General features: G+C 48.6%; 1 protein-coding gene across 9 annotated transcripts in view; it reads right to left on the minus strand.

Annotated features, from left to right (window-relative positions):
* Nucleotides 1-27,756, minus strand: part of LOC112650295 (core histone macro-H2A.1) — a 78,503-nt gene that overhangs the window by 41,637 nt on the left and 9,110 nt on the right. For all 9 annotated transcript variants that reach the window (XM_049091799.1, XM_025433073.3, XM_049091802.1 and 6 more), the window contains exons 2-4: nucleotides 26,641-26,848; nucleotides 5,685-5,791; nucleotides 5,079-5,276 (exon numbers count right to left, since the gene is read on the minus strand). In XM_049091799.1, coding sequence (XP_048947756.1) covers nucleotides 5,079-5,276; nucleotides 5,685-5,791; nucleotides 26,641-26,812 — 477 coding nt within the window. In that variant the 5' untranslated portion in view covers nucleotides 26,813-26,848. The remainder of the gene's footprint in view (nucleotides 1-5,078; nucleotides 5,277-5,684; nucleotides 5,792-26,640; nucleotides 26,849-27,756) is intronic.

Consider the following 27,756-nt stretch of genomic DNA (forward strand, 5'->3'; position numbering starts at 1 on the left):
TGTTCTACAAATCCAAACATCTCATGTATGGGACCTGCACGCTGCACTGTTTTCACTGTTTGCAACAGTGCAAACCTATTCAGTCAGAGTCAGGGGGAGACCTATTTAAGAACACGTAGGGTTGAGTGTCCAAAGAGCCTTATGTGAAATCATCAACCCAAGATTACCTATGCCCGGTCTCTTTCGCCCTCATGTCTGACTGGCTAGAAAGCTCATTAAAAAAATAATAATAATAAAAAATTAAAAAATTAAAAATTAAAAATAAATAAAAATAAAATAAAAAAAGAAAGCTCATTAAAAGGTCAGCAATATTTTGCAAGGATGGCAGCTTCTCACAAAAACCAGTCTCTTTCTTTGGCATCCCCTACCCAGACACGGATCACTCGATTTCCAGTTTAAATATTTCTCAGAAAACAAAAAGGTGCTCTATCAAATTCATCATGGCCTTTCTGCCAAGCAGTGAGGACCAGGCGTACCTTCATGGTCCAGGGGGTGATTTCCACATGAGGGGTATAGTTTAGTTGGGGGTGGTAGTCCGGTTTATCTTTGAAAAGTCCCAGGTGAGGTTGAATCACTACAATGTACAGTTGAGACTAATAGGATGCTGCATGGTAACTAACTCGAATTAAAATAAAAACTAAAAAGAAATAAGAAAAACCCTAGGTGAGAGATTTTTTAATCCAGAATTTTGGCAAAAACAATCTTCTTGGAGATCCCCTAAAGGTTATCCTATGGCTCTCAGTAAACATTCTAACAAGCAGTCTTAGACTGCTTTCAGCATAAACAGCTTCCTTTGAATCTTTAGTATTTTCTGCATTTGAAAACCGTTATCATAAAGAAGCACTCCTAGGCTTGAAGTGCCAGAAGTGTGCAAGTGTGCAACTGCCAGAAGTGTGCAAGTCTTGGAAACATGGAGAACCAGCCCTGCCGAGCTCCCTCTGGGAGGGGACAGGCATGCTTGCTGGTCCTCTGCCACAAGTGCTCTCCCGCCCGTCATTTGAACATCTAGACACCTTATGTCTCGCGTCTCTGCTCCAAGGTCACCTTACCAGAGAGGCCTGACCTGACTGCCTCTGTAAAGCAACAACCCCTCTGCTGTCACTCGGTTGTACTCCTGTCACAGTGCCCACTGCCCCCTACACCTCTTATATAACGACTCTGCTGCCCTCACCAGACCAACGCTTAGTGAGTCCCCCCAGAGGCCAAGGGCCTTTGTTCACTGCTGGACCCTCAGCAGCAGGAATGAGAATGAGCACGTGCATATCCAATGACTACTGACCAAAGGAATGCATCTTCTTGCAACAACTTTGGTGTTAAATGTTAAAAGGAGGAGGCAGCGTTTCAAATTTCTGAACGGAGTAAGATGCTGTGTGTGTAAGCAACAGCCATCAGAAGTGTCTGCCTCAGCAACCGCACATCAGGAACTCTGTCCTACAGATGCGTGAGCATGGACACCCACATACCATCAGGGCCACTGTGGCACTGCTGGGCAGAATGCTCAGAACAACTGCAAGTTCACTCACAGAGAACAGGTTAGAGGGGTTTTGCCTACAGTCTAGGTCACTAGAACCACACCACAAAATATTCCAGAGCCAGCTCTATGTTCAGAGTGGTGGAAGAACAAGGGAGTAAGAGCAGCAGCAAACGTGTGCACCAGGCATTGTGAAAAGGATCTGACACCGTGCTCTCCTGAGCCTTCCAACCACCCCGTCGTGTTCCAGCTCCATTTCACAGGTGAGGAAACGGAGATACCAGAGAAATTCAGTCACTTCCTAAAGTCACACAGCCAGGAAATGGCAGAATTAGAACACAAAACCAAGTGAGCTGGCCCCCTTAACCACTGTGCCACCCTGCCAAAACAGTGGGTAACAGCATTTTTATAAATATTTAAAGACAGGTATTGGGGGGGGGGCGCCTGGGTAGCTCAGTCAGTTAAGCGTCTGACTCTCAATTTCTTTTTTTTTTTTTTTTGTTATTTATGATAGTCACAGAGAGAGAGAGAGAGAGAGAGAGAGGCAGAGACATAGGCAGAGGGAGAAGCAGGCTCCCTGCACCGGGAGCCCGATGTGGGATTCGATCCCGGGTCTCCAGGATCCCGCCCTGGGCCAAAGGCAGGCAACAAACCACTGCGCCACCCAGGGATCCCCTGACTCAATTTAAACTCAGGTTGTGATCTCAGCATCGTGGAATCAAGCCCTGCATCAGGCTCCACCTTCGGCATGGTGTCTGCTTCAGAGTCTCTCTCCTTCTCCTTCTGCCCCTCCCCACTCATGCTCGCACATAGTTTGTCTCTCAAATAAATAAAATCTTTAAAAATAAAGACAGGGATGACAAGGAGAGCTTTACAGGTCTCCATGCTTTTATATGCATAGACTCTCTGCAAGGTACATAAACTCTCATTACAGAGACTGCTCTGGGGAGGCTTGGGGGGGCTGTGGTGACAGTGAGATCTTACAGCATCCTTCCTTGCACTATCCCCACTCTCACACATATTACCTAATAAGAAACAATGGTGTAAATATTCAGTCATTGAAATATAAGGCTGGAATGGACCTCATCATTTTATGGGAGGGCGGTAAACTGAGGCATAGACTTTCCCAAGGCCACCCAAGTAGGAAGGAGGAGCCCTAAGGCACCATCCGGGCTCTGGACTCCCAGCCCCAGTGGGTTCTGCTGCCTCCTCTAACTGGTTCCATGATAGCTGACTCAGCTGTCACAACTGGAGATTTTCAAAACCTCCCAATTATATAGAATTGGGGGGAAAATTATGATTTGGAATTCAAGTGTTGACACTTGAAAAATACCAACTCCCTTTTACTCCAAGTGCTTTAGCATGTTCCTAAGGCTTTTTCTGCGTGTCTCTGGAAAGGTTATTTTCAGAACATTCCACTTAAACCTGGAGATGCAGGTTCTCTGCTGTTTCTGGGAGCTGACACCACAATTTACATTAAACAAATGTTTTGAAAATTAGCTGTTCACGGTTCCAATTTCAGCTTCCCCCAGGGTTTAATGTTAGCCAAATACTGGTACAGTAAGCAGACAATGTGTTTTATTGTGTGGAAGAAAAACAGACCACCATAACAGACTTCCTGCTTTTGTAATCAAGGGGAAAGCTGAGTGTTTGAGTGATTATTGGCATATGGTTATTAGAAACAGTAAGTTCCAAATATAGCTACCAGGAGCTAAAGACACATACACACACACACAAACACACACACACCCTTCATTTTAAGTCCAAAAAGAAAGAAACAGAGTTCCTAGTGTTTAGTAAAGTGGGAAGGCCAGAAAGATGTCAGGCAAAAAAATACCAGGAGGACATAAGGGGTGACACAAGCAGGGTTCAGCCCAGGGTTGCCCGAGGCACACAGCTGGAGGGGCTGCTCAGATGTCAATAAGCAAGGAGTCTACATAAACAAGGGCCATACTCGGGCCACAGCTCAAGGAAGGCTAAGCCAAAGCCCAAGGGCCCTGCCCTGGGGGCAGCCAGTTCCCTAGGACCCATGATCTAGACATGAGGGACTTGACATTTTGCTCTTCTAACATTTAGGAAGGCTTGCACAGGCCTCTTCCCCTGCTCCTCCCCACAAACGCAAATCTTGAAAGGGGAGGAAGACACAGTTCAATCTGCTAATTTCACAGTTGGCAGGAATGAGTAAGGCAGCATTCTGCGAACTCGTGTAGAACTTGTGAGCAAGGTGGAGTACAAGTGCCTGGAAAGAACATGTAGGAGATTCTTCAGTAACGGGTTTCTCTCTCAGAGACCTGGGAGGGAATCTCAGCCAGGTGGCGGCCTGGTGGTGGCCAGGGTGGTGGTCTGTTGGCAAGACCAATCCAGATTTTGTTGTATTCAGGGCAGCATTTGTCTGCACCCAGACGGTGCAGCTTCTTCCACCTCAACTACCAAAGGTTGGCAAATTGTATAGGTGTGGAGTCAGAGGCCAGGGGACTGGGTCAGAGGAGGGGACGTGCTGGGAGCGCGGGCAGCAGCGTGGCTGAGGGGCAGTGCTCCTGCAGCCTCGCCTTGGGAAGAGGTCTTCACCATCCCATGTAGTCAAAGGCTTTGGGTTCTGGTGGGAAGAATATGCTGACACTGCATCTGACCCACAAGGCTTTTTCCAGAAGCTACTACTGAGAGTCTCAAAGAATAGGCAGGTCCCTGCCAGGTGAAACTTTCTCCTAGGTTTGGCCAGAGACCACAAGGATCACACCTAAGGAGGTGCCCCAGGGCAAGGCAAAGAAGGACAGCTGAAGATTCCATTTTATTAATGATGACCTTTCACTGCACTGTCCTTAATTTTTGGCCCTTGAGGCTGTGACAATAGCTCACAGGCAGGGTCCAGTGAGGAAGGAACACAGAGCATGTGTTCCAGTTGCTTCGGAGCCTCCCACCGATGCTCAGACAAGTGAACACAACCACCCACAGGCCCAGACCTCCTGAGAATGAGCAGCTGCACCTCCATTGTGAGGATCAGGGCAGGGGATTAGCCGGCCTGCCCCACTCAAGAAGACATCAGATCATACTAATGACAAGGCTTCACTCGACCACAAAACAATCAGCACCTAGAACCTCATCTCCGTCCAAGCTCAGTCTGGTAAGAGCATCTGAATAACACATCTGTTTTCTCCCTTAACAAGGCAACTATTCTAAAGAGCAAACTGTCTGAACCATCCTTCCTCGAAGATGCTCAGAGGAGGACATGTGGGCATGGCAACACACTGATAGTTCTGAGGGTGTCAGGGGCAGCTGGCAGCCAGCACCTTTAGGCAGGACCCAATGGCAGCCACCCCTAGCACAGGAAAGCTCCTGCACACACAGATCCCTTCCCCGAGGTGTGAGCATCTCCCTGGCAGGCCAGAAATGGGGTCCTTCCAGCCTGGGTCTCCCAACCTCCCCACCACCAACCCCATGCCTGCAAGAATGCAGGTTTTTTGCTCAGATTCTGGCCACTTGAACAAGCAGCTCCCACATGTTCCTCCTCAGTCCTTGGATAAGCCCTCAGCATGGGGGGAGCCACTCAGGACCTCACCTATGCACATCTGCCCTGCCCCAACCCCCATACCCCTACCAAATCACATACCTTGGATTTCCGGGCCCCTTTCTTGCCTCCTGCTTTCTTAGACACGGGCTTCTTCTGGGATGGAGACTTGGCCTTTTTGGCCGGGGGTGGCGTGATGATGGCTTCCAACTTCCCTTTGGATCCTCGTTTCTTTGCTAGCAACTCCGGGTGGATGTTTGGTAACACTCCCCCACTGGCTATGGTGACTCCTTTTAGCAGCTTGCAGGAAAATCAAAGTAGCAGATGGTTAGCCTGTCCACCCTGCTTCTGACCTAGAAGAAGTCTGCCCTGCTCATTCATTCTTGCTTAGTTGTTAGAGCTCCTTCCTCCATGGCACCTCCAAGGATGCTGACGGGACCCAGGCTAAATTTACAGAAAGCAAGTCCTCAGAGTCCCTCACTGCAGTGGGACTCCACTGTCTTCCCTCCAGGGAGAGCCAAATGCCTCATTTCATTTCCTCCTGTCCCCAAATAAAGCCTCGAGGAAAAACTGGCATGGGTGTCAGAGATGTCCAAAATGCAGCGTGCACCTCTGACAGCCAGCCAAACATCAACCTCCCTGTGCCCCTTGGGTAGTAGGACTGTGGACCCAAGTTTTTGGGGCAGGAGGCAAAGGAGAGCCCCATACCTGATTGAGCTCTTCGTCATTGGCCACAGCCAGCAGGATGTGCCGGGGCGTGACCCGTCCCTTCTTGTTGTCTCTTGCTGCATTGCCAGCCAGTTCCAGAATCTCCGCTGTGGGGAGCAGAGGGAAAGAACAGCCGGTAATGTTAGTGTCAGAGGATCTCAGGCATCCTCCCAATCTCCCTGTTCATGGTGCTGGGAATGGGCACGGGCAGCAGCCTCAGGAAGCAGCTACCTCAAGGCATGAAGCTGCAGGCGCTCTGCCCTGCCAACTTCAAGCCAAGTTGCAGAGGTGCTGAGTGGGATCAGGAGGCCCCCAGTCCATCCCCTTTGTTTTGGAGACAAAAAGCCAGAGACTCAGAGAGAAGGGACCACCATCTAAAGGTCCCTCAGTAGGAAGTGGTGGAGCAGACTCGTGAACCTGTTTCCCAGAATGGGTTGCCTGTAATCGGCCCTCCACACAGCCCTGTGCAGAGCCATCAGTGTGGCCCTGGGAGCGAGCGGGGCATCGTGAGCAGCGGGTCATGCCTGTGCTGTGGGCCGGCAGGGGTGGGGCCCATCTCTGTTGACAAGAGCAACACGGAGCACCTACACATTCAGACTCAAAACTAGAAGGATATGAAGGGACACCACGTCAACATCCTAAAAACATAAACCAGAAGAGGTAGGATGTAGAACAGGTTAATGACACAAAACAATAAAACACAACATACCAAGCCTATTAATGCTTGATGGAATACTGATTACCAAAAATAAAGTTATAAGTTTTTCTGGAGAAAACAGATCTAGTCATAGATTGGGTATTGGGTCCTAAAGGATTATTAATTTTCTTGGGTGTGACCGTAGTGTCACTATCCTGCAGAGAACACTGTTCACAAGAGATACATGCCCAAGTACTTAGGGGTAAAGGATCTTGACATCTGAAGTTTACTCTCAAATAATTCTGACAAATTCCATGGAGTAAAGCCAATGTGGTGATATGCTAAGTGCTATTAAATCTAGGTATGCAGGGGTACCTGCGTAGCTCAGTGGTTGAGTGTCTGCCTTCTGCTCAGGTCGTGATACCCAGATCCTCGGATCGAGTCCTGCATCGGGCTCCCTACGGGGAGCCGCCTTCTCCTTCTGCCTCTGTCTCTTTCCTCTCTCTCACGAATAAATAAAATCTTAAAAAAAAAAAAAATCTAGGTGTGTGGTATTTTAGCATTCTGTATGCTGGATACTGTAAAACAGTTTAAAAACTAGACAGCTAGGAGCCCGGCCCACAGGTGGTGCTAGGGTTCGTTTACCCATCCTTCAGGGCAGGCCCTCACTGGACAAGACAATGGCTCTTCCACAGCACCAAAGATGGGGCAAAATAGTAGGTATCCTTTGGCAAGAGTTTTTTTCTCCCCAGCAACATAGTTCTATTGATAAATAACATCACTTCCTCATTTTCTTAACCCAGATGGACCCAAAAATACATCTTATAGCCCCCCTCCCCATGCCTGCAATTCTGCCCATGTCACGGTCTTGCCTATGACCACTCCCATGGGCCCAGCTCAAGTGTGACCTCCCCCTGAACTAAGGAATTTCTAGTATTCTGGGTTATGTTGTCAATATTAGAGGTCTCCAGCAAAGTCCAAACTCAGAATCACTATAAAATAAGCAGAGAAAAGATCATAGCTACCTGAAAATCCTGTATTTAGAATTTACAATATTACATGGTATATATGATGGAGTTCTAGCTGCTGAATCCAACGCAGTAACTATGGCATAGGACGCTGAAGAATGAATGGGTGGCTGCTCATGCAAACTCTCCTATTGACAGTGGTGGAAAACCAGTCACACCTGGGGCAGGTTTCTACGATGAATCAGAGGCAGGAATTCATTTACTCAATAATCACATCATTGATGATGCGCTACCACTGAGGCACTCTGAGATCTGTGCCACCTTGATGCTCCCAGGCCAGAGACCCTGACCTTGAATTTCCCATTTGAGAATGGCTAGAGTGAGGCCCCATGAGGACAGGATGAGAGCCAGCCCATTTCCCACCCTTAACAGTTAGTCCCAAGGGGACTGCTCCCCATGCAGCCTGAGTGCAGCCGGAGGGGCAGAAAGCCCACCTACCAATTTCACTGAAGCTTCCCTGTAAGTGACAATGGCAAGGTGTTCCAATGCCCAGCAGAGATGGACCTATCTCAGCCAAGCAGAAAAGGGTGTTTGGGATGCTGGAGTGACCCTAGGGTCCAGGTGCCATGATACAGAAATGGGCCCAGCTTGGGCTACTCCATCCTTCATTCATGGAGGAGGCACCATACTGCGACACTACTGTCCTGCCCATGGCTGGTGAGGAAGCCACAGTAGGAGCCTCGCCTGAGGTGAGCAGACTCTAGGAGTAAAGGCAGAGAAGAAAGAGCTAGCTGTGGGCTCTCCTTGGGCTCCGTGCTGGGTCCCAAGTGGCAACAAGGCAGAGAGGAGCAACTGGTCCCACAGAGTTGTAGCCTACCTAGCATTCTTCCTGGCCTCCACCATCCCCTCACTGTCCCTGGTTTTCTGAGACTACAGGGAAACAAGGAGCCAACAGTATCTGCAGAGCTGGAACATACAGAGGAAGGTGGGTGGATTATAGCCTTTTCCCCATTATGTGCTAAGTAAGCTTCACCTGGCCTTCATTAGACCCACAGTAGTGCCCTCAGCCCCCTCTCTGGCAAGATCGTGTGAAATAACAGCTTCTCAGGGACGCAGACACAGTGTTACTTGAAGGGCTCATGCCCAGAGAGGGTACAGTGGCCACTGTGGGGAAGGTTTGTGGTCTTACTTCAGGCACTGCTCATTTAGCTTGTCCTGTGTGCACCAAAGCCAACGTGGTGGTGATAAGGATGCAAAAACCCGAGGGGGAGGGGGAGAGGTGGGTCACCACAACTAAGTGGCCTTGGGCCACTAATTTGGGTGGGAGGCAGGCAGCACGTAATACAAGGGTGGCCTGGCCTGGAAGGAACACCCATGGCTCAGAAATCTGGAGCTCAATCCTCCAGGAATTCCCCTCACTTCCATGGGCTTTCCTTCCCCACCCCACTCTTACTCTGTGGCTGAAATTTCAATGGCCTGTGTTTCTCCACTTGGGAAAACTCAAGGACTGTGCTCACCTACTGCTGACTCAGCCCCAAGCCACCGGGGAGTGATACTAAAGATAGGTGTCTCAAGGGATGAGGAGCACTGCAGCTCCTTGCAAAGAGAGGGCAGGGGTCTCATTCCTCTGCCTTCACCAAGGAGCAGGAATATCTACCACTCCTTTCTTGCTGCAAACCTGAGCTCGCCTTCCATCTGCGATCTGCGAGTGCCAAGATGACTGGCCCTCCCACGCTCTACTGCCACAGGGAAGGCCTTTGGCTCAGCCTGGGAGGAGAGAGAGGAGGTGTGTCAAGTGAGGATAATACAGAGGGGCACAGATTCACACTCCAGTTAGTTGAGCAAGAGCTTTATCTTCTGTTTACTCCTGCATGTTTTCCAGAGGGTAGTTACCATAGCAACTCCTTTGTCAAGGGACACACACACACACACACACACAGCACCTTGGAGGCACACCTTTTATGAGAAGCACGTTCCATGCCCATCTGCCCAGTCCGCTGCTGCTGGCAGAGAGCTGGTGCAGTATAAGCAGCCAGGGAAAAAGACAAAGGCCGCATCTGACAGCTAACAAAGGTGGGAACCTAGAGCATGAATGAGCTCAGGCCTCGCCAGGTCTTCATCAATGCCCACCCTCTGGTCCTCAGGCCAGTTTCAGCATCAGCCATCACAAGGGCCTTGCCTGGGCAGGAGAGGGCTGCCTGCTGCAGGGGGGGAGAGGGTGCTGGCTGTGAGGGATTGTGGCAAGGCATGTGCCACCAAAGGAGAGTCCCTCGTTCACTTTCCTTCCTAGTAACTGACCATCGCCTTTGCAAATGAGCACTGCCCCTACCCAGTGAGTAGGGCCCACAAGCAAGAGGGCAGCCTCCTGGGGCAGCCAGAGCCAGCTTCAGCTCCACCTCAACTTGCATGAAACCCATGCCTTCCTGCAAGGGAGGATTTCCTGCACCTGATTCATCTTGTGTCTTGTGCATCTCTAAATTTGCCTACCTGGATTAAAGGAAAAGGATTCTGGGAAAGAGAATCAGGGAAAGCACCACATCTACAGACCCAGGTCCTTTTCATGGTTTCCAGAGCTCAATGCTTGGATCCCCCATTGGAGGGAGTTTTCAGGAGCCACAGCCATCGTGGCTATAACTGAAACAAATTGAATCTACAAGAAACCACAGAAGGAAAGCGGGCAAGAACACTTAGGAAGAGAAGAAACAGACCCTGAACCGGGTTCTCCACCTGCTCAAGCCACATCTTTCTGGCCAGCGAATGACCAGCAATGGGCAGGTTTGGGGCCAGTTCTGGAGAAGACTTTAAGTGTGGTCAGGTTCCCAATGATAAACGTTGCATGAGGACAAGTTGAATGAGGAGCAACACTGGTCAGCTTATGAGTTTTTTTAAAGATCTGTTCGTTTTAAGATCAAACTTGCAAAACACCCAAATATCTCTGGTTCCCACTCCTAGCCAGGGCCAGTCTGGCAAGTTGTGAGCCACCAGAGCCATCATTTGTAGTGCCAGGACCAGCAATGTGACCTTAGTCTCTTCTCAGAGCAGCAAGTGCTGCGGAGGCCCCCTGGGCCCACCATTGCCCAGTCCCACTGAGCATGACTGCTTTAAGGCCACTTGACACAATTCCCACAGCCGTGAATAATGGCATTATTTGGCAGCCTTTTCAGCTACGACCAGCTGTCTGAACGTGAATACCTTTGACAGGTCTACTTTCCAAGTTCATCCAGAGACCAAAGGCTTAGAGTCTTCCCCCTACCCCACCCCCCAAACATCTTGAACTAAACTGTATCTGCTGTATTGAAGCATTCTGTCTCTCTTCCTTTAGGGAGATGAAGTCATGGCTTACAGAATTAGACCCCTAACAGCTAACAGGTGATGTGTGGAGGCTGCGCCAAACTCTAAACACAAACCTTGCAAAAGCAAGAGTCAGGGGCTCTACAGAGCTTTTTGAAGCATCTCTGCTAACAAAAGAAATATTGAAAACAACCACCAGAAATCAAAGGAAAGCAAATGTTCACGTAATCCCGAGGAGAAAACAGATATTTGCTACAAAGCCAACAACATGACGAGCAATCTGTTTATTGTATTTCTTTCAATTCATCGGGCTTCCATCAGCAGTTCACTGAGTTCAGAACTGTTTTACACCATTCTGGAAAGCCTTAACCCAATCAACCCCAATCGGGGAGTGATTGCTATGAGTTTCCTGCATCCTGACTGCACCACACTTTCCTCCAATTCTCCCGGGGGTCCAGAATCCACCGGCCTGCATCTCACCTTTTCAGGAGATGAGTGGCAGAGTCTGAAGCCTGCTGAGCTGTCAACCCAAGGCTCCTGGGACCTCATTCATGGGCCACAGAAAAGCTCTCCAGTCTGCCTGTCCTGGGGCCTCAAAGGAACCAGGAATTCCACAGAGAAAATAAAACCTACAGCAGTAACAGAAAGTAGCATTTGTGTGTGTGTGTGTACAGGATACAAAGTATTTTGTAACAATCAGCCATTCTGTGGCTTCTCTGCAGATGTTCGGAGTCCAACACACACTTGTCCCTTGCTGTTAAGCCCACGTTATAGACACCCCCCTAAGAGCCCATGAGCATCTGGTCCAGTTTCCCACCTTCCCCAAGTCTCGCAGTAAGAATAGAAACACAGCCTAATTTGGAAGTTTCTCTAGTAACCTGCTTTTCATATTTCAAAGTTAAAAACTAAGTAATTCTGCATTACGCCCATTAACAGAGACAGGATTCTTGACAGACACTACCTTCCTCTGCCCCACCAACCCAGCCCAAGGAATGAATACCTCCAGTGCTTCTGTGTTAGCTCACCTCAGTGGTCTGTGTTTAGCAGGGTGCAGCGGCTGCACCGTGCTGGGGCTGGGGCCTGCTGTCAGTGCAGGCGTGAATCCCAGCTCCCGCACTTGGTTGTAGCAGTGCCAACACACACCTGAGGCTTGCTTTCCCTTTCTAGAGAATGGGGACAATCATTAGGTCACCTTCAGGCCTAATGAATTCGGTGAGGATTCATGAATCAAGTTATATGCTACAACAGTTGGTAGGTATCAGCTACTGCTTCTGAGGCTACAACCACACACTTCGTCTTTTACAGAGTAAGCTTGATTTCTAGGGGAAGAAAACCATTCTTCTCCTTGGGTTCCTCTATCAAAACAACGGGCTGGCTACGTGGACAGAGGCTGTCACGTGTGTGAGAACTGGGAGGAGAAGGAGAAGAGCAATACAGAAAACCTGGTGTTTCCTCGCCCGACAGTTTATTCTTCGCTGTTACACTTAACAGTTTACATATGTTTGAAAAATGCACTTGAACCCGATTAACCTTGGGGCTGCCAGACTTACCCTGATAGAACGCAGCACCCACGGCAGCCCCACGGGAGGTCTCTGCCTCAGGATGGGGCCTGGGGCTGGTGTCTGACCCCACAGGGTGTGGGCCAGGGCAGAGGCAGAGCCTTAGCCAGCTGCTGACACAGCACAAGTCAACGCCCAGGGAGGAAGATGGAAGGGCGCGGAGCCTGGGGCAGGCCCAGAGAAACCTGTTCCCACCCAGGGTCTGGCAGACAGGCAGGGCCCTCTGCCTGCTGCTCACTCCCCCTCACTCCCCATCAAGGACTCTGAGTTAATTTACAAGGAAATGGTTGATATGTGTGTTTGGATATGGAAAATCACAGACATTGGCTCTTAAATTTATCTCAGGAAGGGATGAACACTCGGAGAAGTCTGCCGAAATGAGATGATGTGAAGAGTATCACATAAAGAGAAGCTTCATTTAAAGAGCCCTGACAGGGTGCTATTTCCCCGGTGAAATAGGGAAATGCGGAGGATGGTGTGGGCATGGTGGGCTGCCCTGGTGCCTGGGCCGAGGCTGAGGCGACGCCTGTCCTCCACCCTCATAGGCGCATTCACCAGCATGTGGAGCCCTGCTGCTGCCTCCTCTGAGTGGAACTGGGGACACCATCAGAGGGAGACACTTTACCTTCTTTTGTGCTGTATAGCTTGTGCACAATTTATCTTTTCAAAATGTAAGAAATGAAAATGCAGTGTAAATAAGAGGCAACTATGGTATACACCTGCCCCCCCCCACCTCCACCTTCGGGACGTGTCACAAGGTATTTTCCTATAAGAAACCTCTCTTAATGAACATCCATATAGAACACTGCCCCCCAACAACTTCAGGACAAACTTTCTTTACAAGCATTCTGTAGTTTCTAAACAAATATTAGAAGACTGAAATCCTGCAAAGAATGTTATCTGATAACATTCTGGCCTGACATCTGTCCCAGCCTACTTAATTAATCCCACTCCTCACAAGATTTCTGAGCATTTGGACTTTTCAGGTTCTTCTCCTGGTTTTTAAAGCACTATGAGTGTGCCATAGTTCAGGGAGGCTCTGGGCTTGTCTGCCCAAGCAGATTCCTGGTACGGAGGGCCACTAGTCCAATTTAAGCTGTTTCACCCAGGATTGTACCCCCTCTTCCCTGAAGGGACATTGGGCAAAAAGCTCCTGGCCCTCCAGTCTGCCCTCAGTGCCACTGGGCTATACGATCCCCTCACCAAGGGCAGGGCACGACCCTCCCCTCTCCAAGGACTCTGTGGTTCCTTTCTCCCCAGAACCTCACTTGTGTTGCTGCTGCTGCCACAGCCAGCACCTCCCATACTGACCAGACTGCCCCTTCTCCATAACCCAGCATGTGTCCTGCCAACAACCACCAGCCCTCCTATGTTAAATCCATCTCCTTCCTGCCAGTGACTCTTTGTCCCTCCAGGCTCATCCCTGCAGGACCTGTGTCCCCTCTGCCCATGCCAGACCATAAGATCATCTCCAGCCCTTGCACATTACCTGCAACTGCTCAGAGCCTGCCCCTGTGGATCCACTGAGTACCTAAGTCAGCCTTAGAGGACTGGGCATATACCATCCTCCTGCAATCAAAGTCCACTAGAGACACAGAAGATGCTAGAGAGCCCCACCCAGCTCTCCTGATAACTGCTAAGGTCCATACTCTTGAGAAGAGCCTGCAAGAGACACTCTTCAAAGATGGGTTACTCTTCCAGTGGCCTCACAGAGGTTACTTGGACTCTAAGCACAAGGGGCAGTTTAAGGATCCTGTGAACTACCAAATGTAAAGCACTGAGCCAGTGTCTGGCACGTAGTGTTCACTATAAGGCTGATGTTTCATTACTTATATGGCTCTGCCTCTGCCTAGCACTCAAAGCACGAACATTGCCACAAACCACAATCTCAATCTGGAATAGGGGGCTGCCAGGGCCTGGGGTGGAGGTGGGAGGGCAGGGAAACTGATGCTCCTCAACCTAAGTACCCTCATTTTCTGATGCTGACTTTCAGCAGCCAATCCCCAGATTTACAGAGGCAGCAGATCCATGTTTACCAGTGACAACGTCGGTTACCAGTTACCACAATGAGCATCAATCAGGATAGCCATGGCAAGGAAGCCTATGATTAGGCCTTTTCCAGAGACCTTGGATTCCCACATGGTTCCCACAGTCCTGCAGGTAAGAGATGTGAGCTATGGCAGAGAAAGAGCCTCCTTCTGATGCGGACAACATTGATAAATGTCTTCTGTAGAGGCCACTCTGCACAGGTCTCCCGTGTACATGGGGATAACAGGCTATCCCTTGAGAGGACACCTCTGCATCAGGCACCACCACAGCCCTCTGAAGTACCAGGGAGCACCTGCTTCCTGGCCATTAGATGGAAGGCACCTGCCTGAAAAGGAAGGTGAGGGGTAAAATGAAGGAGTAAAGACATAAAGGAAGGGAAGGTGGGAGCCAGGGTCAGAACTGCAGGATGGCTGAGCAGCCTGGCAAGTCCAATGTGAGTTTATGTTATCTTCTTGGCAACGAGAACTGGAGGGGGCGGTGGGGAGAGACAGAGACATGGAGGGAGGCTGACTGTGGCTAATACCCTTTGGGTCTGTCTTCCTGCTACAATGTATTTATAGCTCTGAGGAGTGTCTTTTTGCTCTCAGTGTTTTATTCTGGGTTGACTAGACATAGAAGCCTTCAGGCAAGCTTTAGAAAGGGGACTATAAATATGTTTCATTAGTGGCTGATATTTTAACAGAAAGGTATCAGGAGAGAAGCTATTTCTAGAATTCTTACCACTTCCTTCTCCTCCCAGTAAGTAGTTCTTTAAAGCTATTCTCAATGGTCCTCTATAGAGAGACGCTGGGGTACTTCTAGCACCCCTCCTGGGATGCTATTTAAATCAGGTAGGCAGCTCCTGCCTTCCTCTGCTTTTCAAGGTATAGCTGAGATACCCTCAGTGGATTTTGTAACAGAAGTGAGAGATCAGCCGTTGATAAACTGTCCACACCCTCCCGTGTGCCACTCACAGGTGCCGTGCTGTTTGCCTCTCCTCCAGCTGGTCTGGCCCACCATACCCTGGTGTTGTTAGCATAACCCTAATTATGCTTCATTTAAAAATCCAGGGGCCTAATTCAGCTCCCATCTCATCAATTTCCGGGCAGCACCTGACATTAGCAATATTCCGTCCTCCTGAAATTCATCATCCTCTAACTGGTCTTCTCATCCTTGAGTAAAAAGCTATTTAGGAAGCAGCTGCAGAACGTGATCCCCAGCATCCGTAGCTGAGCACACAGTGATGAGGGACAGGTAGGGAAGGTGCGTTCCCAGCCCTGGGGTCACGAATGTGGCCTCTGATAGGTCTGACCCAGCACACTCACTACAAACTGTTGAAATGAACACTGATTTTTTTGACCCTCAGCACCCAGCTTGGCACTTGCACCTGCTCAGAGCTTGGTAACCCTTTCACAAATAGGTCATTACAGATGGATTACTAAACGAGTAAACCAAACACTGCAGCATTCAGACCATGATTCAGGATGGAAGTGCAGGGATGTTCTCCAAGGCGCTGGCCCGGTTTCAAGTATTAGAGCCAACACTCAGGATCCATGGCAGGCAGTGTGAACTATAAAGCAGTGATCCCAGGGGAAAGCAGCCCCATGATGGCCCAGGGTCCAGGCAGGCCTCACCTCACAGTCTCAAGGCAGGTCTTAGGGTTGGCTGAGGGGTCTGGGAGTGCTTGGGGAGATGTTCGGGGCAGATCAGCAACTCTCAGATTCTCCCAACCAAGATTCTGGCTCAAATATAAATGTCAGTCTCTGCATATCACATGTACCCATTATCCTGATTATTTCTTGGCATTTCATTTTTTAGATTTTGAAATGAAAAAGGAAAAGTATCTTTAGAAAGATACAGAACAAAAAAAAGATACAAAATATACATAATAAAGTAATAACACTATCTTTTGGGAGGAAAACTGGGTAGGGAAAAAAGCAGGAAGAGAAATGCATGTCTCACTGTACGTCCCGTAGGAACATGTGAATTTTATCATTGGTATACATAACCTACTAAAAAAAAAATTGAAGACAGTGAAAGACCCACTATGAGAAACAAAGTATGTAACTAGACAGTCCAAGGAAAGAAACAAAGTCCAAAAATTGCCCTAAGTAATCTAGAAATATCAAGTACGGTAAAGGAAGCATCTCAGAACACCAAGAAAAAGATGGGATATTCAACCAGTTGTGTTGAGGTAACTAACTGGGTAACCATCTGGAATAAAATTATGTCAATCCCTATCTCACACAATGTATCAGAATAAATCTTAAATGGATCAAAGTAAAAATGTAAAAAATTAAACCATAAAAATACTAAGCAAAAGCATGAGGGAATTCCTTTGTAATCTTGTAGAACAGGTTTTCTGAATGATGACTCAAAATCTAGCAGAAATAGATATATAAAGACTACCATCACTAGGATTTTTCAGATAAACTTGGTAATTATTCCACAATGTGTATGGATATCAAATCATCAAGTTGTACACTTTATACAATTATATGTATCACTTTTTCCTTAAACTGGAAAGAACAAGTTATTTGAATAAATACATTATTATGTATAATATAGTTTTAAAAACTTTAAAAATGAAGAGGAAACAAGATATTATAAAGAATGACCAAGCAGATTTAAAAAAAAAAAAAAAAAGCCAATGGGACTTTTAGAAATCTAAGTTTCAAAGCTGAAATAAAAAATTCATGGACTGGGGGCACCTGGGTGACTCAGTCGGTTAAGTGTCTGACTTTTGATTTTTGGCCCAGGTCATGATCTCAGGGTTGTTGAGATTGAGCCCCACATTGGGCTCCATTCTGGGAGTGGCAACTGCTCATGACCCACTCTCCCGCTTTCCCTCTGTCCCTCCCTGCCCTCACTCAGGTGCATGTGCAAAGCTCTAAAAAAAAAAAAAAAAAAAAAAGTGACTGAATTAAATAGTAGATAAGACACAGCTGGGCAGCCCCGGTGGCGCAGCAGTTTGGCGCCGCCTGCAGCCCGGGGTGTGATCCTGGAGACCAGGGATCGAATCCCACGTCGGGCTCCCGGTGCATGGAGCCTGCTTCTCCCTCTGCCTGTGTCTCTGCCTCTCTCTCTCTCTCTCTGTGACTATCATAAATAAATAAAAAATTTAAAAAAAAAAGACACAGCTGAAGAGAGAATTAATAAACAGGGAGATAGTTCTAGGAGACTGCAAAAATATCCACAAACAAGTTCTGCAAGACAGAAATGAAAACTATGAATAAAATAAACAGACACGGAGAAAGAATGAGACAATAACATATATTTGATTTCTGTTGAGACACTGAAGAAACAACAGCTAAAAACTTTATACATGTGATAGAAGCATGTTCAGAGGCACCTGGGTGGCTCGGTCCATTAAGCATTTGCCTTCGGCTCAGGTCATGTCCTGGGGTCCTGGAATTGAGCCCTACCTCCAGCTCCCTGCTCAGTAGGGTGCCTGCTTCTCCCTCTCCCTCTGCCCCTCCCCTGCTTGTGCTCTCTCTCTCTGATAAATAAAAGATAAATAAAATCTTAAAAAAAAAAAAGAAAGCATGTTCAAAACTATAGCCCGACAAAGTTTATCACCAAAAAACCTCACGAAATGAAATCCTAAACGATGTACTCTATCACAAGTAAAGTGATCTGAGGAAGGCCTGGGATGAGAGAGGCACACTTAGTTTTGGGCACACCATTTTCCTTGCCTGAATTCAGAAACAAGTTTGGTCTTTCTATGGGCTTTTCCATTGCCTCTGGGAAAACAGAACCCTTGCTATGGAACTTGTCTCTGCATCTGCAGGCCCCAATGACAGAAATGAAAGTGGCATGTTACCCTTCACTGGGAAATTATGAAGCACCAGTGAGCCTCCGTGACTACTGAGTTTCCCAGGCAATGCAGCTCATCCTCAAGAAAACAGAGAGATTGGAACAACTGGACATCCACATGTAAAGAAGTCAATCTAGACACAGACCTCACATTTTACAAAAATTAACTTAAAATGGATCACACACCTAAACGGAAAACACTAAACTATAAAACTCCTAGAAGATAACATAGGAGAAAATCTGCACAACCTCGGGTTTGTGACGATTTTTTAGCTACAACCCCAAAAGTGCAAAACATGAAAAAGGAAACAATACACTAGACTTGCTTAAAATCACAAACTTCAGCTCTGTGAAAGAAACTGTGAAGAGAAAAAGAAGACCAGTCACAGACTAGGAGAAAAATGACTGCAAAAGAAAGCAATGAGGACTTTCCCTTCTCTGATCCCAGTGATACAGTCCAAGCCCCGGCCCCGAGAAAGCAGAAGTGGAGCCACTGTTTCATGAAGTGGGCCCAGGTCACACTGACACTCTTGTGGACCACTTTGTGGACTCTCTGGAAGGACTGGGTGGTGGATAGGCCAAAGTCAGTGTTTGAGCTCTTCGGCAGATTCCTGTGCCTCTGGGAGAAGTGTGCTATCAAGCCGTGCTGCCACCTTCACATCATGGGTCAGGTAGCAAAGCTCTGGGAGTGCCACCTCTTGAGCCCTGAGGCCTGCCCCGCCTGGGTGTGCTAACTGGCTGGCCATCCGACACCACATGACGATACCACATAATAAGGGAAGTGTCAAAGGTGCATTGTGATAAACTGCTTCTTCAAGCACTCCTCCAAGGTCTCCCTGCAACAAAATCATCTATTCCCCAGGAAGTAGAGGGAGGCCTGCCAGTGCAGCATAGCGGGGAGCACCTCCCGAAATACCTCGCAACTTGCTTTGCAAGATTGTGTATAGTGGTGAGTTTCTGCAACTGGGTATCAGTGAAGATCATCAACAACAGATATTAATAAAAACAAATAATTAGGCTAAAATCTAACTCCCTTTCATGCACGGGCACACAAAAGGCATTCAGTGCCAGCAGCTACCTCCAGGTGGTGGAATTATGAATGACTTTTAGCTTCTTGTGTTTTTAAACACAAACTGCTTGTATAACCTGAAACGAGATTACGCATTTAAATTCTGTCGGCACATACTAGGTATCCAGCATGCTAGTTTCAACTTCAGTGTTTCCAACTTTTTCCTAGTTGCAGCCCTCTGTCTCATTAAAATCCCTAGTCCTCCTTTTCGTGTGTGTGTGTGTGTGTGTGGTTTGCTCAGGAATATGAAGACAGTAGAGGGCTTTACAGAAGTGAGCACTGTGGGGTACTGTGAGCTCCAGGACAGCGTGAATGCCCAAGAAGGTGCCAGTGAGAGTCAGGCGGGTCCTGGTCTGAAGTGTTCGTCTAAGGTAGGGGTGGTCAGGCAAATAAGCAAGAGACTCAGGAGGACCTCAGGGAGCCTCGGAGCATCAAGGAGTCAGTCTGACTGTCCTCTTCTTCCTGCCCTATTTTTAGCTGGGTGAGTACAGGACACACTCAGGTGTCCTGGATAGGAAAGTGGTAAAGAGGCCAGGTAAGTGACAGTGCCAAATGCAGGCTCCGCCTTACCCATCTGCCAAGCCTGTTGGGTCCTTTTTTTCTCAGCCCAGAAAAGTCACACAATGATGGCTGCTTGCTGAAATGAGTGTATCTGTGTAACAGGATGCGGGGCCGACACAGAGGGCTCCCCCTACTGCACTTAGGGCAACATCACAGTGCAGCCCCACCCGATACCAAAGGGATGTGCAAAGTCTGACACAGTTAGGGATCAGAAACCAAGCAAGCTGAACCTCAGGATGAGGATGATCATTTTGTCAGCCAAACCAGACAGCAAGGTCTATTCCTAAGAGTAATCCCTTTTCCTTGGCCTTTTATTGTCGGACTCAGTCAGGCATAAGGGCCAGGCATCACTTAGTCTACAAAGTGGCCAGAAAGTCCACCCAGGGAACCCTGCTTATTTCCCTGGTCAGGAGCCTGCCCCATAAAGTTCACCAGGGCAGCTTCCCATTAGAGCATCCACCGCAAGAGGGTGCCAGGTGCTGGTTAGCAGAGGGGGAGGCTCTGCTCCCAGACAAAAGACAGGAGAAGGATATCCAGGTCTCATCCAGGGGCAGTGGGAGGGGCAGGACTTGGCAACATGGAAGGAGTGGGGGATCAAGAGATACCTTGTGATAAATATAACAATTCAGCTTTGAGAGTTTTCCATACTCCTTAATGTTGAGAAACCCTCTGAGAGTGGATTGGATTTTTGCAAAAAAGTTTAAGTATAGGAGGTAACTTGGCAGAATAAGATTTGTGATCAGGCTACACGACAGGATTTCTGGACTAAAATTTAAAAAAGGAAGAAAGAAGATGTTACTGCACATCTTTTTGGATTTGATGAACAGGAGCCAGGCCTGTTCTCTCAGGGGTATGGTAGGCTGTCCCCAAGTTAATACCTGAGCAACTCAGCTTAGTAAAATAAGTGCTAAGGGCTTCCTAAGACACCACTCACCTAGCAAACGTTGAGGCACCTTCTCTGCACGGGGCCCCTCTGAAGACAAGCTTTGTGCCTCGATGCGACAACAAACCAAAGTTTGCTCTTTGTGGTAGCTTTTAATCGTGTGTCTTCACTTAGCCTTCCTCAGAGTGCTGTTTCTCATGGGTTTAAGCCACACCAGTGTCCTCTACACTGTGCTGTGCAGGGTTTTTTAAGGTGTTCCTTGAAAGACTTTTGTGATCAAAGTTTTGGGAACCACTACCTAGCATAGTTCCCTCCCATGGGGATTCACAATGACACCAATATGTAAAAGGCTCTGAAGAGTCTCGCAGTAAACAAAGCTCTCTCTTGGTGGTTCTCAAACTAAAACAAATTCCTTCACTGAGAAACTCGTCTGAGGTTATTCATATATCCATCTCAAAAGAGGGGATGTGAATCTAGCCATCTTCTGAGCTCAGCCACGGAGCCATGTTTTTTTTGGTGGAATACCTCTTAAATTTCATCAAACACTTAGGTTCTGCTAAACACAGTTTGAGCAACACTGACCCACAGTTCCTTGACCCATGACTTCAGACCAACAAATCATGGCACCTGGGAGGCTCAGTTGGTTAAGCATTCTTCTCTTGATTTTGACTCAGATCATGCTCCTGGCTTGGGTCATGATCTCAGGGTCCTGAGATCAAGTCCTGCATTATTAGGCTCCATGTTCAGCATGGAGTCTACTTAAGATTCTTTCTCCCTCTCTCTCCCTCACCTTCTGCTCCTCCCTCACACTTGTGCTCTCTTGCTCTCTAAAATAAATAAATGAAATCTTAAAAAAAAAAAAATAAAAGACCAGCAAATCACAAGGGTGCTTGCTCTTTGCTCTTCCACACACTTTTCAGTTACAACCCCTCCCCGCCAACTGCAAGACTCAAGTACCCCTTTCACTTACCACTTTGTTTGCCCTATTCCTTTACTGGTCTCTGGGCTTTGTGTGTCCCCAACATCAATGGAAATTTCACTGGGGCAAAAGCCATGCCACATGTTTCTTATTTCTCATCTTACATCTTCTTTACCTTCCAGCATGGTGTGCTGGGCACAAGGGAGAGATTCCAAAGGCTTTCGAACTGACTCAAGTCAAGTTTCCTTTTCCCTTAAATGATATTTAAATCATGGAAGGGGTAAGTACCACAGTCCCATGGGGGCAAAGATGACAGCTGGGCAGGGGCTGCCCTGACTGCCTCAGTTTCCATGCGATAACACTTCCTTCCACCATTTATCGAGTGGTTAGGATGAGAGCTGGCTAAATGCTTTAGATACAGTGTCAATCCTCACAGCAGCCCCGACAGCTTGGGCTGCTGTGCTGCTCATCTGCAGAATGAAGCAAGACCTACATCGTCCAGGGCACTGAGAAGACAGACAGCATCACATTCCTTGAGAAGAGCTCCGGGGAGAGTCCAGGAGGGAAGCAGAGACAGGAGCACACAGATTTGGGGAAGAAGCTGTCTGGCCTCCAGGCCTCAGCTTGTTCCAGATGTTGCCTTTTCCTTTTAAGTAAGACAGATGATTGGGCTCTGGACCCAAGCGGAGAACTGGAGGCCAACTTCACATTTCAGAGCAAGACCCAAGGCTATGACCTCCTCCCCATATCTACCTGAGCCCAGAGCAGACCATAAGGAGGAGAACTCGTGTGGTCCCTCACCCCTGAAAACATGCTTTACACAGGGTGTGTCACTGGGCTCTGATGGTCTCTGCCCAGAATGGCCACTGCTGGTTCAGACACTCTGCTGGTGTGGCCTCAGCTCTGGCATGCTCAGCTCCTGGCTAACTGAAAAATCCTTCAGGAAGATGTCTGTGCACATGCCAGGTGCTCAGGACAGAAGGGGCTTCCAACATGAGACAGACATCTTGGTGCTGAGGCTGGTATAGGCTTTAAGAAGAAGACTTAGGTACCGCTTAAAACAAACCAGGGAGAGGAGGCACTGAAGCTGCCTAGGCATTCTGCACACACCTGGTAAGGCTTAGAGGCTCAATGGGTTCCAGGCAATGGGAGGACAACACGCACAGGACAGTCCCATCACCATCCCTAAGGAATGTGATCAGCCAGAGCAGGGGTACAGGGACTTCCTCCTCTCTCTGCCTACCCCCAGTGCTAAGGGTTAGCTTTGGGCACTTACACTGTGTGGGCATAGGAGGAGCATGTCCCCTGGATCCCCTCACTGCAGCCTCTATAACCATACGAAACAGTCACCGTAGCCCCATTGTACAGATAATCAACTCACAGCCTAGAAATGTGAGTGACCTGCCTGAGGCCACAATTAGGAAATGGCACCTAAGACACCCAAGTCCATATCTTAACCGTCCAGCTCTCCTGCCTCTACCTGACATCCGCTGAACACAGTGGCATCCCATCTGGTCCCCAGGGCTGGCCACCGTGGAGACCTCAGCTCCCTGCTCCACAGCTACCTGGTCCCAGCAGGACCCTGGTAGCTCAGCAGTCCTATTAACCATCTCATCCAGACCCCTCAACTCTCTACTGGGGGCTGCTGAAGGCAGGAGGCCTGGCCCAGCCATGTCGAAGGGTGTCATATGGCACACCTCCATCACCATGCCTGCAACTGTGTATACCACAGTCTGCAAGAGTCTGGGCCATGCAGAGAACACAATCTTTCTACAGGGCCCTTCAGGTGATGACCAGATAGCTCACCTGATAGCTCCCAAGTGGGATAGCTTTGGTTAACAAACTACAAACAAACCTACACACCACCCTTTTCTTGCCTGTACCTGCCTCTGAACAGAAGGCTCTCTGGGGTGAGGAAAGGTCTTGCTCTGGCTTCTATCCCAGGACTGGATGCATGTTCAGTGAGGACCTGCTGAAAGGGTGGTCCTTCCCTCACAGACTCATGTCAGAGCACGATGTCTGGGCCACATCCCTGTCGAGGCTCCTAAGCTGCTCAAGGGCTGGCACTGGGGCTTCTTTCTCTTCCAGCTTGGGGATAAGATGCAGCTGGCACCCAGCAGGCACATGGAATGCAAGGGAGGGGGTGGCACAGCCCCACTCCCAGCTCTCACAGGGCTGACTGGGCCCCACCTCCTTCTCCAGGCCTCAGCTGAGATCTCCTCCTCACAGAAGCCTTCCTGAGCCCATTCCTCTCCAGGTGCCCAGGCACCCAGGCCCTGCTTTGGCCTGCTTACACTCTCCACGGCATCTCTCACAGGCAGTAACCATCTGGGCTGGTTGGTTCTTTCTCCCGGACTAGACCATGAGCGGCACAGAACAGAGATCACTTCTGCCCCAGTCATTCCTGTGTTCGCAGACAGAGCCTAGTCTGGTGCCTTGATACACAGCAGGTGCTCAATAAGTGTGTGTAATGAATGAGAAAGTGTCTTCAGGGAAAACCAAATCAAAGAGCAGAGCAGAAAGAGGGCTTGTCCACCTTCTCTTCTCACTCCTGGAATAAAACCAAAGTTCTGAGCAGGCAAACACTCAGAACTTCCAAATCCTCACACGTGGCCACATCCCAGGCCAACACACTCAGAGAAGGCATGCGGCACTGTTCTGAGGGGTGCAACAGGGCAGTGTTTTCACTGGATGTGGCTGCAGAGCTCGGCTACTTCCCCAACTGGCAACGGGGCACACGTGACCACACAGTGCCTGAGCACGGCACTCATGTCTCAGGATGTCTCCCAAAGTGTCTGTCCTGTAGGCCAGGCACCATGGTGGGGGCAGGAGTAGGGCAATGGCAAGCCAGTGACTCAGCACTGCAGGCAGACAGAAAACATGGCTCAGATTCAGCTAACTATAGCTCTCCTGGAAGGACTTGGTGAAACTTAAAAATATGTATTCTTAACATACAGGGGTTAACATGGCTGACACCTGAGTAAAAATTCACCTTGACCTACCATCTAGTATGAGTGACAAGCTACCCTGACCATTCCCACTGCCTTTTGTGACCACTACCACCCAACCGTGAGAGTTGGGGATGGGTACAGTGGGCATGGGTACAAAAAAGACTCAGGGTCTCTGGTCCCATGAGAATGGACCTGCTGACCTCAAACTCATGAGCGCTGTGCTCAGTTCCAGAGCCTGCCAGGCACAGACAAGGAAAACATCCAGATTTTCTGTGTAGCACATATAATAACTACCTCAGATATGTTGGAACAATGGTATCCCCCACCCTCACCCTACAAACTAAAAAATAGAAACCTGATGGAAGAAATGAAACTGATGTGATACTTGACCTAATGATAGTGGTCTGTGGACATCCCAATGACAGGGACATCATGACATTCGGGAACCAGGAGTCGTGGCCTGTATGCACAGCCCTTCCCCATTATGCTCAAACAAAGCCCTTTGGCTGTCAAGCAGCCTGGAGTTGGTGGAGCATAGGCTGTTGTCAACATTTGAGTTGTATGGAAATTGGGGTCCAGAGAGTTTAAGTGAATCACTCTAGGTGACATAGCATGTAAACTGCCAAGCCAGAACTAAAAAATGTCTTCTGCTTCCTATCTAGTAACTTCTCCCAATGTAACTGCCAATGTTCTACACGGCTTTCCTGGTGTATCACAAGCTCTGGGCCTCTGGTTCCTCATCTACAGAATGAGAAGAATCATACCTAGCTCGTGCTACCAGGCATGCCACCTCTAAGGGTCTCTGAGAAACAGTTTTAAATGTCCCAGAAGTACAAATGCCTCCCAACTATAACACACCAAAGACATTTTGTGCCTAGGTGCTTTTGAAAGAACACAAAAACGTTATATACCTCATGAGCGTGTTCTTCATGGTGGAACCCTTGGTCCTCCCTTACTGAGAGACTTAGAAGAGCAAGAAGTTATCCAGCTCTCCTGCTGCCTATTACCACTTTGGAAGGGCACCTTGTTTCGCTAAGTCTCCTTGTCTGGCTGTAGGACAGGTGGCTGCAAGAATCAAGGGTGCCCTTTCTGCCATATAACCTAATTGTGCATGGAGCAGTAAGTGGTAAAAGTGTTACAACAGGCCAACAGGATCTGGGTCCCTTCCCAACTCCATATTGGCTATATGCAGCCCCAGGCAGGTCCTCTTAAGCTTTGATGCTGGCTTTATCATCACTAAAAGTGGGGGTGCTATCCTTGCCCAGCTGGCTTCCCACAATTGCCATGAAGCCACCAGTGAGACAAAGATTATTTCTGGGAAAAGGACCACCCACCCCCCCGCCCCGAGAATTAGCTGATTCCAAGATTGGGACTGGAAAATTCAAGGTGTGACTAGAACATCTCGTGTGAGAAAGTAAGAAAATGTCTAAGAATGGAAGAGGCCATCACAAAGGACACCAGAACCAGCTTGAATGTCAAATGTGAAGCAATCTGAGCACCATACTGAGTAATGATACGATAGTGTATAGTGTTGAGCGTCTGCCTTCAGCTCAGGTTGTGATCTTGGGATCCTGGGATTGAGTCCTGCATTGGGCTCCCCGCAGGGAGCCTGCTTCTCCCTCTGCCTGTGTCTCTGCCTCTCTCTGTTTCTTATGAATAAATGTTTTAAAATCTTAAAAAAAAAAAAAAAAAAGACTAAAAGAAATGTATGATCCTAAAATGGATCCTGGATCAGGAAAGAAAACCAAACAAAACTATAAAGGCCACTACTGGGGCCATTAAAGAAATTTCCAAGTGGACTGTATAAAAGCCAAAAATGGGGGATCCCTGGGTGGCTCAGCGGTTCAGCGCCTGCCTTTGGCCCAGGGTGTGATCCTGGAGTCCTGGGATCGAGTCCCACATCAGGCTCCCGGCATGGAGCCTGCTTCTCCCTCTGCCTGTGTCTCTGCCCTCTCTCTCTCTCTCTCTCTCTCTCTCTCTCTCTCTCTCTCTCATGGATAAATAAATAAACTCTTTTAAAAAAAAGCCAAAAATGAATGTATAGATGTGCACAAGTATGCATATGCATGCACACACACACGCGCGGTGTGAGGAGAGAGAGCAAAGGGGGCAGAATGTGAATAACTGGGGCACCCAGATGAAAACGTTCACCATCCAACTCTCATAACTTCTCTGTAGGTTTGAAAAATTTCTAAATAAAATAAACTGAACTGGTCCCATGACACATGTCAGAAGCGCTGCCATGGGCACGCGGCGGGGGGCGGACACACTCACCCGTCAGGTACTCCAGGACAGCGGCCATGTACACAGGCGCCCCCACGCCGATCCTGTACTTGGGGTGGCCCTTCTTGATGTAGCGCAGCATCCGCCCCACAGGGAAGATGACTCCTGCCTTGGCGGACCGCGAGGTCTTGGTGGACTTCTTCTTTCCGCCCCGGCTCGACATGGCGGTGGCCCTGACGTGGATCAGTCAGTAAGCACACTGTGGAGGCAAGAGGCACAGGTGTGAGGTCATGGACACGATGCATCCCCGCTTCCCCTTCCCCATGCGCTCGGGCACCAGGGAGACACGCCACTGCCTGCGGCCACTGAGCCCCTCGAGCCGTTAGGCACTCCACTGGAGCACTCTGGCCCCTAAAAAAAGACAACAGCGATGCTTTTCACATCTTATACCCTAACATCGATTTAATTGGTCACTTACATTTAAAGGTTACTCTGACAACAAGTGCTCTCAAGTCTCTTGCCTTTATGCCACATGATGTGAAAGAAATGGGATTTCTTGGCTATGTCCTACACACTTGTTTAATAATTGAATTTGTAGACCCTGGAGACCAGAGTGGACAAATAATATGTGGAAGCCTTCGTGAAAGAAGAGAAAATGATGTCACCCACCTCTAGAATGAACATGTAACACCTGACACCTAGGCCCTCTGGTGAAAGCAGCGGCTCTACCTCTAGGATCCTGTACCTGTAAGGGGCAAGAATGACTCACAGGAGCCCAGCAGATAGCCAGGTTGCCCTCATCGGCCCTCAGCACACTTTCAGTCTACTAGCAGGGCCTGTCTGGAGAGGATGGAAAAGTGCTCATCTTTCCCTGCTCTTCCTCCCCATCCCCATCCAAAATGCCACTCAGGCCAGAGGATGCTCCACCTTCAACAACTCTTGGAAGGCCTCTCCTCTCCACCCTGACCATGACTGAATCCAGATCATCACTAATCAAGTGATCACAAATATGTGAAGAGGTCTTCCCACCACAGGCCCTACTCTCCAATCCACCTGCCCTCCGAGGGTAGTACATACGGATCTGAATACTCAATGGCCCTAGTCTGTAAGCTTTCTGTAGCTGCCATAGTTCTCAAGGTACAATCCAGACCCATGGCCTGTCACGCA

Source organism: Canis lupus, chromosome 11, assembly GCF_003254725.2.
Source record: "Canis lupus dingo isolate Sandy chromosome 11, ASM325472v2, whole genome shotgun sequence".
Taxonomy (NCBI): Eukaryota; Metazoa; Chordata; class Mammalia; order Carnivora; family Canidae; genus Canis; species Canis lupus.